Here is a 12,352-nt window from a genome sequence, read left to right as displayed (position 1 = left end):
TGCTCCCTGAATGCTGCTGGCTATCTGTTGCTGTGGCCTGATTCAAGCTGAAACATACAATGCGGGCCTCTGCAGCATCTTCAGCTCTTGTTGGGGAGAGACCATGTCTTGACTTCTGACTGGTGATTGGAGTGATAAGGAACACTGTCTCTCGTGCCAGCTGGTCTCCTCTTGGTCTCTTGGAGTTCCCTTTCAATTTTTGGACTCTGTATTTTGTGTATCTTTCTTGGCCAGTTCCCCATGTCTTTCTGAGAGTACCACCCCAACCCTCACCATCCTCTTGGGCTGGATATACTACTGCTGTCTATTGCACAGGCCCTGACATGGTATATTCACTGGCCTGCATGGGTCTTCCCGTACCTGCTAGTTGGCATTTTGAGAGTAGGACAACCAGTGTTGGGTGATGGAGACATTTACTGGTAGCACCTGGCCAAAAATCTATTCCCATGGCAGCCCTAGAGCATCATCAGGGCATTCCCTTTGACCACTGAGTCAGCTGGGGTTCCCAAGCATACACCTGGCTGAGTCCCCTTGTTCTTTCCTTACCCATGAAAGTCAGTTGTATATTATCAGTGTGACTGTGCCAGTATGCCCCATTGGCCAAGCACATGTATTGGTGTTGCTGTGTTTTCAGACGTGGTGGACTCTTTAGTCAGCAACCATAGCACAGGTGACCCTCTACAGTGTTTAGGTACTTGGAATCATGGAGGGTGGAGATGAGATTGGCCTCAGGGCCCTTTGTGGTGCAGGAGTCTGCTGAATGGGGCATGAGATAGTAAGCATCTATGAGTAAGTAAGCAGGTCACCGGGCCCATGTGGCCAATTGGGCAGCCCCTGATAGCGTAGGATGGGCGTGTATTGATCACTGATAAGTGTCAAGCTCCATCAATGAACTGCTTGAGTTGTTGACACTTTCCTGATGGGCCAGTTATGTTTTAAGAATGTGGGACCTGGACCTTGAGGGTCTGAGACTGCCAGGCTGATGGTCCTAGGCTTTTCACCCAGACAGCAGGCCTTTGAACTGTGTACTGTGTGCTGTTTCCTCTCAGGATGTGGAGCCCAGCTTTGAGGGTTCATGATTTTCCTGCCTCTACCTCCAGGGTGCTGGAATGATAGGTATGCATCACCATGCCTGGCTTATGCTCTGCTGGGTACTGAACCCAGGGACTTGTGTATATTAGGCAAGCGCTCTGCTGACCAAACAAGATCCCTAGCTTCTTATTTTCTGGCTTATGTCTCATTCATTGTGGTTTGTCTGAAGGGGAGGAGCTGGGGCCAGGTAGAAACTGACCACAGTACCATTATGGTGAGTGGTGAGCTTGGAGCAAGACCTACCCTGACCCTCAGCCACTTACAGCCTAGAAAAGTCAGAGGTCTTTAATCTGCAGGAGCAGAAACCAAATGCAGCATCTTTAGAAATGGGCTTTACTGGCAGCTCCAGGGGTTCTGGCAGAGCTGGATGTAAGTGATCATCTGCCTGTTGCTGGTTTTCTCTGGGACTTAACTTACAGACTGATTTCCTAGGCTAAAGCCATTTTCCAGATGGAAAGGGACAACTCTGTTCTGGTGGTCTGGGCAAAAATCCTGGGCTGATACTTCTGGCATTGGCTGGCCAGGCCTTTACCCATGAGCACCCCTGAAACCTAGACTAGAAAGGACAGTTAGGAGGTAGAGTATGTCTGTGCTGTACAGGAGAGATGGCAGGTACATGCTCCCCACAATGACAAGTGGTTATGTTCACGCTTGCAGTGATCCCCAAAAAGGCATGTAACAAGGGGTATGTCTGTGAGGACGACCCTGAAGGTGGTCATGGCAGGTAGGGAAGTGAACTGTGAAGAGGTGAGAATGAAACCTGGTTCAGATTGGCTTTGTCAACCTGGATCAAACCTTCTAGACTCTAAAATCTAGAGAGTCTGATGCCAGGGGCGTTTATTGTCAGCATATTTTTTAACAAAGATTTATCTATCTACCTTTCTATCTATCTATCTATCTATCTATCTATCTATCATCTATCTATCTATTATGTATACAGTGTTCTGCCTACATGCCAGAAGAGGGCACCAGATCTCATTTTAGATGGTTGTGAGCCACCATGTGGTTGCTGACTCAGGACCTCTGGAAGAGCAGCCAGTGCTCTTAACCTCTGAGCCATCTCTCCAGCCCCATATTGTCAACATATTTAAACACAATAGAATTTGGGGAAAAGTTTCCTCATGTAATATAACCCCTGGTGCACAGGAAGTGTAATTACATTGAAACTCAACTCAGGGTACATGTCATTTCTTTCAAGAAGATGTACTCTAGAGATAGACTACCTGTATTAGCTTAAGGGCCTAAGGAAGGATCTGACTTGGTCTCAGTCATACAGATAGCATAGAGGTCATTTGGGCTTTTAGACATCTCTGGTCCTGGTTGTGAGAGCTTGATATGGCCTGGCCCAACAGATAATGCACATCACCATGCTTTTAATCACTTTTAATTCCTAGCTTTCTGGATGGAAGGACAGATTTTAAGTCCATTCCTTTGAGAGGACAATTCTGTGTGCTTAACATTTCTGGTTTTCCTGGAGATCTGTTTGCAAGGGCCTTTGGGCTGTGCTCCCAACCTGTCTGGGCTGGAGGTAACTACCCAAGGAGGCATGTTCTCATGGACAGCACCATGGGCCTGCAGTAGAGGATATCAAAGAATGGCAAGAGAGAAGTAGTGGATGAACAGGTGGGACAGTGGCCAATCCCACACATTAGGCTGAGAGAGAGATTTATGTGGAAGGAATCTGGCCCCTTGGACTCATCCACTATCCAAAGGTGGAGGCCATGGTGATAGAAGGACTCTATGGCCCAACAGGAGCATGGTAGCTCTGTTGCTATAGTAATCATCATTATTATCATTGTGTGCTGGGCATGTGGACAGATACCTGGCTTTTGAAGGTAGCAGGTGGAAACAGGCACAAGAAACTTTTTGAGCAAGAGCTCTTGTGGTTCAGATAGACGTGAAGTTCTTCTTAGTACCTTGTGGCCAAGCATGTTCCATGCACAGGACCCAATTACTACATGTTCGATGTGTCTATTTTGTGTGACATGTTATCATCTGCAGAAAAATGTTAATATTACTTGAGCTGCCTAAGAAGTGGGCTCCTGACATGCACACATCCCATGCACACCTGTGAGGCTCATTTGTGTTGGAGTTCGCATTTTCTGTTTAAATTATTTTTATTATAGTTCTCTCTCTCTCTCTCTCTCTCTCTCTCTCTCTCTCTCTCTCTCTCTCTCTCCTCCCCTCCACGCACATGTGGAGATCAGAAGACAATTTGTGGGAGTTAGTTTTCTCCTTCTACCATGTAGGTCTAGGAGATGAAACTCAGGTCCCAAGGCTTGGCAGCAAACATCTTTACCTTCTGAGCTATCTCTCTGGCCCTGAAGTCTGCCTCTTGTGATTTAACTGTGGCCGTTCTAGTCTCCCAGGATGAGATGTGGGTGTGGTAGTCTTCAGCAGGCAGTGTTCTTGCTATGCTGTCTATCATGTGTTTAGGTTATTTGGTGTGCCCTTGTCAAAGGCCACAAGCTGGGTTCCTGTGGTAAGACTATGTCACTTGTCCTCTGGGGTAGGGTAAAGGAGAAGGTATACAGCTTGTCAGAGGATGCACATAGCTGTGAACGAGGCAGAGATCTTTCAGGAGAATTTTGGTAGGTCAGGAGGGGTCAGGTAGAAAAGGAGAGAGGATAATTAAAGCAGAAAGCATAGGCTGGTGAGCAGGAACCACTGCATCTTAAGGAGAAGTGGAGAAACTATGGCAGTTAGGGCTAAGTTAGAAAGATGATCTGAAGTTCTTGTTCAGCCCCAGACCTAGCTGGAAGAGATATTTTCTTCCTCTGAACCTAGGGAGGAAGTGTTGCATTCCATGAAAAACTATGAATGTCTGCCTTCTGTGGGGCAGGCAGTGTGAAGTTGGTTCTCTTTATTGCTTTTGCATTAGCTGAAGCTGTCAGGACCCAAACCAGATAGACAAGCATAGGGAAGAGCCTGGTCAGCAATCAGTGTGATTATGGAGTCTTGGGTAGTAGGAAATGGGGTGTGGACTGTGTTCTCCCTGCTGCTCTCCAAGGGCCCTCCAGTGTGTGCCAGCTGGCAGTCACAGACTGACTGCACATCTCTCACCTCCTGCAGGTTTCTCTTGGTCTTCTCCTGCCTTGTGCTTTCCGTATTTTCCACCATCAAGGAGTACGAGAAGAGCTCGGAGGGGGCCCTCTACATCTTGGTAAGCACCGCACGTGGGTGGGCATGGGGGAGAGGCCTGGAGGCTGGGAAAGAGCCCTGGTTAATCCTGTGGTGAGACCTCTGCAGTAGTCTACCTCTCAACCCCTGGACCCCTTCAGTTCTGTCCCTAACCCTGATTGAATGAATCAGGCCTTCTGTATCCAGGGTCTCCTCCAGAGTAGAATGCTTCCTTGCATCCATAGCCACTGTTGTTCCTGGCATTGTTATGTAGACCTCAAGCCCCTTTCCAGCCTCCCAGTCCCTAGTAGAAGTGACATTACATCAAGCAGCTCTTACCACCTCTGCTTTCCCCCTGCTCTCTGGAGTCTAAGTAACACAGGTGCCTCTACTAGAAGTGTCTGGTGCTTCACAAAAGATGTGGGTGAAGGGGTGGGAGGCCGTGATGCTCACTCACATAAACCCTGTGATGGGGCAGGGGGTGGGCGTCATGGAAACAGTACTGTAATTTCTCTGTTGCCCTTAGTAACAGAGGTGGCCCTTCAAGGAGAATGATCCCACTAGAATGCTCTTCCACCCACTTTGCCCCACTGCCCTGGAGCTGCCTGAATTCTAGAGGAACCTGCTCAACCTTTGCTATGGCTGGGAACTCTCTCAGTTCTGGTGTTAGTGTGCCCACCCAGCAGACTAACACCAGAGCCTCCTATTCCAGCTCAAATAGGTCAGATCTAGCTCAGAAGGGAGGCAAGAAGGGTAGTTCCTCTGGTGGTCTATAGGCCGGGACTTGCTGATAGTAATGAGTCCCTGGAGATCTGTATCTAGAAGGGATTCAGTCCTGGCTGACATGAGCTGGGGCCCTGTGGGCTAAGCCTGCAGCTCTAATTTCTAGCCTTTGAGCCATGGGCTTTATCCATCTCTGTCCTGAGACTGCCCATGTAGTATACACGGTGGTATCTTCATCTGTGTTCCTCCCACCTCCCAGGAAATCGTGACCATCGTGGTGTTTGGCGTTGAGTACTTTGTGAGGATCTGGGCTGCAGGCTGCTGCTGCCGGTATCGAGGCTGGAGGGGCAGGCTCAAGTTTGCCAGGAAGCCGTTCTGTGTGATTGGTGAGGCCTGGTCAACATAGCCACCAGAGTTGGGCCTGTGGCAGGAGTTGCTTCTGTTTTGGCCACAGTGGGCTGAGTGAGAGGGTAGGAGGACCTTTTGGAAGTTCCTTCTTACCACTGACTTGGAGTTGGTACCCATCACTTATAGAGCCTAGATGTTGGGAGGGACAAAGTGCTGGGTAGTCTGCTCTGGACACCAGATAGGGAGGATGGGCACTGGAAACCACCTTCCCAGGGCCCTACATGACCTTGCATGTCTATGGGGCCATCGATCCCTCCTTTGGGGGCCCAGGGTAGGAAACCCTGTGATCTGTGCCTGTCTCCCACAGATATCATGGTGCTGATTGCCTCCATTGCTGTGCTGGCTGCTGGCTCCCAGGGAAATGTCTTTGCCACATCTGCACTTCGGAGCCTGCGGTTCCTGCAAATCTTACGGATGATCCGTATGGACCGGAGGGGCGGCACCTGGAAGCTCCTGGGATCGGTGGTGTATGCTCACAGCAAGGTGAGCCCTGGCCCAGCCCGGGGCATGCTGATTATCTTGGCTCTACTGTCCCAGGATGCTCTAAGCTGGATGTTAGCCAGGGACCAGATAAGATATGAACAGACCTCCTGCTTTCTTCCTCACCTGTCCCCAGAAGCTGTTTTCTGTTCCTAGTCTGAGCAGTCCCCCCTGTAGCTGAGCATTTCCTGGTTCTGAGGTCTGGATTGATTCTCTGACTCTATCACCTGCCTAGGGGTTGTTTAAGCTGCAGCTTGTGGTGGCTGCTGACCAAGGTACTCATGGGGTGGCTGTGGGTACACCATCTATGTTGAAGGAGACCTCAGTGGCCAAGACCTGATTTCTGCCTGGTTGTACTATGGGGTCTCTGGGCACATGGTGGGCTCACTGAGTCAAGCACTCTTTATCCTGCCTGGGCCCCTTTCCTTTCTGTTGGCCATGGTGGTTTGGGAGCAGTCACTGGGTCCTGGGGGAAGTTGAGCTCCCTGAGGCCTGGTCTCTCTCTTTCCTTGCATTGTACCTTCAATGTTGGCAACTGAGTATATACTTCTTGAGACCTGCACCCCCTATTGGGGATATCTCCACAGTATCCAAACAGTGCTGAAACCACAGTTCCTGGCTTGGGTATGTGCTCTCCAGCCATGGGCAGGATGTTTACTGAGCTGTTGGATGCTCTGCTCCCAGGTCTAAAATAGTTGAAAGAGTTGTTCTGTACAGCCAGCAGTCACGCTTTATTGTTCAGGACAAGCCCTGTTGCCAAACCTGACCAGTGTTACTCAAGTTGTAGTTTGTTGGCATCACGAGGGGATCCTTCAAAGCCCTTGAGATTCGCAGTTCAGGGCAGGGCTCCCATGCTTGACACTGTCCAGGTTGGCCTGAGTGGGACAATGATATGGTCTCCTGCCTTTGCAGGAGCTGGTGACTGCCTGGTACATTGGCTTCCTCTGCCTCATCCTGGCCTCATTTCTGGTGTACTTGGCAGAGAAGGGTGAGAATGACCACTTTGATACCTATGCAGATGCACTCTGGTGGGGCCTGGTAAGTCCTGGTCATTGATCATTTCTTCCTCCACATCCTGTTGGTATTGCTGTCCTGAAGACATGCCTTGCCCCTTGGGACCTGGAAGAGAGACCTAACAGCCCTGAGGCTAACCTGGGTGGGCATGTCTCTTGGAGGCCACCTGGTGGCCATAGACATGACAGCATATGGAGATGACAGCTGAGGTTGATGTAGTTATTGTGTTGGTAGATGTGATAGGGGACAGAATGAGTTCCTTTCTCCCCATCACCTGCCTGCAACCCCCACTTGGCACTGGACTGTGGAGGAGAAAGATTGGGGTGGGGAAATATTAGGGTTCTGAGAGCAGTGACCAGGATAGGTCCATCCTGGGGCTCCCTAGCTCAAGAGTATGAATGACCCTCACAACTTTGGAGCAGTGGGAGGTGGGGGCATTGTTGTCACGGCCTTCCATTCCCAAGGCCAGTCACCACCATCCCAGACCTCTTGCTTCTGGCCTCCAAGCTCCAGTCAGTCCTGCCTTTCACTGTGAGGGACAAGGGAGAGCACAAAGGGAAGATGTTCAGTTGTGTGGGAATTTCAGTTTGGATCTCCAGCACCCATATAAAAGCTTGGCATGAACACACAACACACACACACACACACACACACACACACAATCTCTCTCTCTCTCTCTCTCTCTCTCTCTCTCTCTCTCTCTCTCTCTCTCTCTCTCTCTCTCTCTCTCTGCAAAGGGAAACCATAGGCCCTGATTCTCTGGGGCTTTTTTTTTAGGTGGTCAGCAGCCTGCTGACAGTGGCCCTGAATCCTCCAAGACTTGCTGCTGCCCAAATGCTAGAGCCTTACCTGGACTTTGTGCCCAAGGCTCCCCATGTTTGACTCTGCCTGGGATACCCCAGAAGTCCTCTGTCATTGTCCCTTTTCAGAAGGGCCTCTTAGACACCATTGAACTTCTGCTTGGAGCGGGTATGAATGACAAGCTTCCTAGGCCCCTGTTTTCTGAAGACCACCCTAGTCCTTAGAGACCTACCTTAGATAAAAATGAGTTTCTTCTATCCCCTCCTCCCCCAATGCTCTGGACTCCTTGAAGGCTCAGGGCAGAGGCTGATGTCACCTGAAAAGCCATGACGTAGTGATCTGGACAGGTGTTGTGCTTGCAGTCACTGGGAGAGGATCATACAATTTCCTCTGGGATGAAACACAGGGAAGTTTATTAATGATCTTACTAATGGCCACAGACCTGGAATCCTGTGTCCTCTTGGGAAGAAGCAGGGCTGTTGGGAGTGAAGTGAATTTAAGACTAAGAGATAAGTGTCAATGGAGAGTATGTGATAGGCACAGAACAGAAGGAGTCAGCTTGGCACCCAGGGGACCTGAGAGTGGTACAGCCCATTCTCTTCAGAATTTTCTGGGACCTCGAGCCTCCTTCTCTTTCAGAACTGAAGTGAACATTTTATCTTTATTGTTTCAAAGTAATCCTTGAATTTTAAAATATCTACTGGTCCCTAAAATGCAGCCCTCTCACTACTACCCATTTGTCTTCTTGGCCACCTCCTACCTACCACCACTGGCCTCTTCCCCTCCCGGCCAGGTCTTCTCCTAGACTGCCCCCCCATCATCCCTGAACCCTACTCTCCTTGGCCTTTGCTGATTCCTTACCCTCTGTGGACCCTGGCATCCTTGCACTTCCTTGCTCTTGTTCCCTGACTTGGTGGGTACACACCAGTTCACTGGTACCCCCTACTTGTGAGCACAGAGCAGGGGCTAGATATGTCAGCAACTCACCTGGGTGGAAACTGCTGTCCTTGCTTGGTGCCAGTGTGTGCTGTGTGGTCCACCAATCCCAAGTGTTAAGTAGGGGAGCCTTGGGAATGAATAGAGATTGGGGTTTGGTGGGATTGAAGGATAAAGGACAGCCTATGCTGATCCTGGCCTTGCTTTGCCCCAGTATGGGTGCTGTAACAAGGGTGACTCTCTTGTCTGTCCAGCCCAAGTCTGAGTGGCTATCAGTGTCCAGCTGCCCCCAAAGATGCAGGTAAACTACTTGGGTGAGCTTCCCAAGACTGAGCAGGGATATCTGGCCTGGGATTAAGGCCTCTGGTAGGCCATTGCCAGCCTGCCCAAGTGACCAGAGCCCCCTGCTCCTCAGATCACCCTGACAACCATTGGCTACGGGGACAAGTACCCTCAGACCTGGAACGGGAGACTGTTGGCAGCGACGTTTACCCTCATTGGTGTCTCGTTCTTCGCTCTTCCTGCAGTGAGTCATGTACCCCTTCCTGTCCCAGGGATGTTAGGGAGTGTCTCAGAGGCTCTCTGCAAGACTTGACCACAGGCCACCTGTGAACTGTTAGGATCTTGTACAGGAGTAGGTCCCTGTGGGGTTCATAGTCACTAGAGAGGCCCCATACCAGACCAGAGTGAGGCTACCCTAACTTAGATGCCTATAGCCTCAGTAGGCAGACTCCTAGTATCTTTAGAATGGGCTTTTTGACATAGCTCTGTTGACTTCTATGGTTATCCCATCTGAATGACCCTAGGCAGTGGGGTCCTTATTTACTATGTACAGAATAGGATGGGTATACCTACTGCGGCACTGGGGATGGCAGAGGGGAGCTGTCTGCAGCTGCCTTGTGAACAGAGCAGCTTAGGAGGGCTCCTCTTTGGGATCAGTAAGCACTGCCTTCTGCTAGCCAGAGATTCCCCCAGCCTGGTATCTAGGTGATGAAGTACTAGGGAATTCCAAGAATGTAGCTTACAATGCTGTGTGAAACACAGCATTATAAGCAAGGGTGAGGAGGGCATGGTCCCAGGATGTGGTCTGACCTCAGTGACTTGCAGGGCATTTTGGGATCTGGCTTTGCTCTTAAAGTCCAAGAGCAGCATCGGCAAAAGCACTTTGAGAAGCGGCGGAACCCTGCAGCAGGTCTGATCCAGGTGAGCCTTCGTCCCTGCTAGGGACCAACCCCTGTTCTGATTTCACCTTATGTAGAAGGGAGCCCATCAAGATCTTGGCATTGACAGTGGCTGTACCAGGCTTTTCCATGTCTATGGATAGGCAGGTCATGGCCCATGTTTGGAAGACAAGATTGTGTTGAGCATGAGAACAGTTCAGATACCTGAGGTTACACCCAATGACTCATGGTAGTGATGCTGGGTGGTCCTGCCCCCAGTGGGCATTTGGCTCATGCCATACTGTCCCAGTAACCATACATATGGTCACCTCCAGTGTCCTGTGAGGTAGGGGTCTCATCACATCCACTCTGCAGCTATGAGACCCACAGCTTAGAGAGGTTGACAGTATGGCAGCCAATGTCTCTTGGACCACATCTGTACTACTTCAACCTAGCTGTTCAGCCAATGGACACTGTGCCTTCCTTCCCTGAGCTTATCCAGCTGCTCTTACCATTTAGGGGCAGGTGGGATGTGGATGCCATCTGAACATGCATACAAGAAGACAGATTCCTGCTGGACCCTAGAGCTGGCCAGGATTTCCTGCCAGCTGAATCTGGCCCCGTATCTGTCTTTCTTTTTAAAAGATGTGGCCTTCACAGTCTCGACCTTGGGTCCAGCCTCCTTTTGTGTATGTATTACATAGTTTTCACCACAAAACACATGGCTATTTTTTTTTTGCAATTGCAAAAAACAAAGAACAGAATGCCCATTTGAAAAAGAAAATGACTGCATGTCCATGGGGACAAAAGGTTTAATAGGAGACAGCATAAACTGAGTATCACCCCCATACACTCTTCTCAAAGGCCATTCAACAGCAGCCTATGAATCTTCCAAAAGTCAGAAGTGCCACCAAAGAGCAACAGCATATGCCATCCCTGCTTCACCCACAAGCGACAGAAGACACTTGTAGATGAAGTATCCTTATTAGGACAAAGCAATCTCTCTGCCTTGTCTGCACAGTTTTCCCCACTGTGGACTTCAAGATGGTTCCTAGAGCTTCAAGACAACTCCAACCCATTTATGATGCATGGCCACAGGGTGAAGGCACTGTGACAAAGTAGTTGATCAAAAGGTCCTTCCTCTGAGCGAAGCTGACCTTCCTGCATGTTTGTGGGTCAAAGATTTGGTTATCAGTGACCCCAGAACTCCTGATGTAGGGTAAGGGTAGAAGGACTGGTTTTTCATGAGGCTTATCACCTGGGTATGATTCTGACTACCAAGCAGAAAAATGCTTCCAGGGGAGTCTCAGAGGAGGTACCAGGGCCTCCTATGCTCTCAAAGCATTTTCATTCTGTAGAAGTCAGCCTGTCCAGCCTGGACTCCATGTTGATGTTACTGAAATATTGATGGAGACCAAAGTAAGTCGTCATGTTCATGGACTAGAAGACTTAATCTCATTAAAATGTTCTTCCCAAACATTGATATGCAGGCTCAGTGCACTTTTCATAAGCCCAGTGCCCTCCACACCATTTTGCAAAAAACAGAAAAGCCAGTCCTAAGTTTTCTGAGGAATTACAACGGTCTCTGAATATCCAGGAGAGTACTGATGCAGGAGAACAAAGTATGGGACTCACACTTTGTGATTTTAAATTTATTACAAAGCTGCAGTAATCAAAACAGTGTAGGTCTCACATAGGGACAGCTATACCAGCAGAAAATAGACATTTTTCCAAGAAGAGAGACAATTGGCCATGAACTTGTGAGAGGATGCTATATTATTAGAAAAAAATGAAGATAAAATTATGAGATGCTGCTTCATACTCACTGGAACGGTTAAAATGTAAAAAGTGGAAAGTAAGTGTTGGTGAGGACTTGGTGGCATTGGGCCTTCACATTCACTGAGGGGATGTATGGTGCAGTGGCCACTCAGAAAACAATGATCAGAGCTGGGCTCTCTGGTAGGGCTCTTGTCTCACATGCACAAGGCTCTGGATTCTATCCTCAGCACCAAAAAAGAAAAGAAAAGAAAAACAGAAAAGAAAGTGATACAGGGAATTGTTTCCTCACCCACACAGTCACTCCTTTGTTAGAACCCAAAACAGGTGTTCACCCGAAACCCTCTTGTTCATCATGCTCTGTACATAACAACCAAAATATGGGATAGCTATGTTCATCGGTGGATGATCAAAATGTGTGTGACATATCTGAACAACCAAGTGTTATTTAGTCAGGAAAGGGATGAAGCTCGTACACACTGACATTCAGGTCAACTTTGAGGGCCTTTCCCTCCATGCAAGAAACTAACAGGCAGACTCCATAATCATGAGATTCCATGGATAGGAAATTTCCAAAATAGTCAAATCTGTAGAGACTAAAATACTGCTGCTGCCAGAGCCTGGGAAGAGGTTGGAATGGAAGTGTCTGTGTATGGGCATGCTTTTCTAAGGGTAAGAAGCTGTGGATAGATAGTGGTCATGGTTACACAATGGTGTGTGTACTTTAAAGTGGTCAAAATGATGGATTTTATGTTGTGTGGATTATATTTCATATAAAAAACATGTATAGGGAATGGAAAGAAGCCTGAGTGAGTGAGAAAGACTGAGCCTGGGCCACATTG

At 48.9% G+C, this 12,352-nt stretch overlaps 1 protein-coding gene across 13 annotated transcripts in view; it reads left to right on the top strand.

Moving 5' to 3' along the window:
• The window catches only part of Kcnq2 (potassium voltage-gated channel subfamily Q member 2), a 56,195-nt gene that overhangs the window by 16,119 nt on the left and 27,724 nt on the right, over positions 1-12,352 (top strand). For all 13 annotated transcript variants that reach the window (XM_036185177.1, XM_036185180.1, XM_036185174.1 and 10 more), the window contains exons 2-7: positions 4,165-4,255; positions 5,195-5,321; positions 5,651-5,826; positions 6,736-6,861; positions 8,990-9,100; positions 9,682-9,777. In XM_036185177.1, the coding sequence (XP_036041070.1) occupies positions 4,165-4,255; positions 5,195-5,321; positions 5,651-5,826; positions 6,736-6,861; positions 8,990-9,100; positions 9,682-9,777 (727 nt within the window). The remainder of the gene's footprint in view (positions 1-4,164; positions 4,256-5,194; positions 5,322-5,650; positions 5,827-6,735; positions 6,862-8,989; positions 9,101-9,681; positions 9,778-12,352) is intronic.

The sequence above is a fragment of the Onychomys torridus genome, chromosome 4, assembly GCF_903995425.1.
Source record: "Onychomys torridus chromosome 4, mOncTor1.1, whole genome shotgun sequence".
In the NCBI taxonomy this organism is placed as follows: Eukaryota; Metazoa; Chordata; class Mammalia; order Rodentia; family Cricetidae; genus Onychomys; species Onychomys torridus.
Note: the sequence above shows the minus strand (reverse complement) of the source record. Positions and strands in the feature narration are given on the sequence as shown.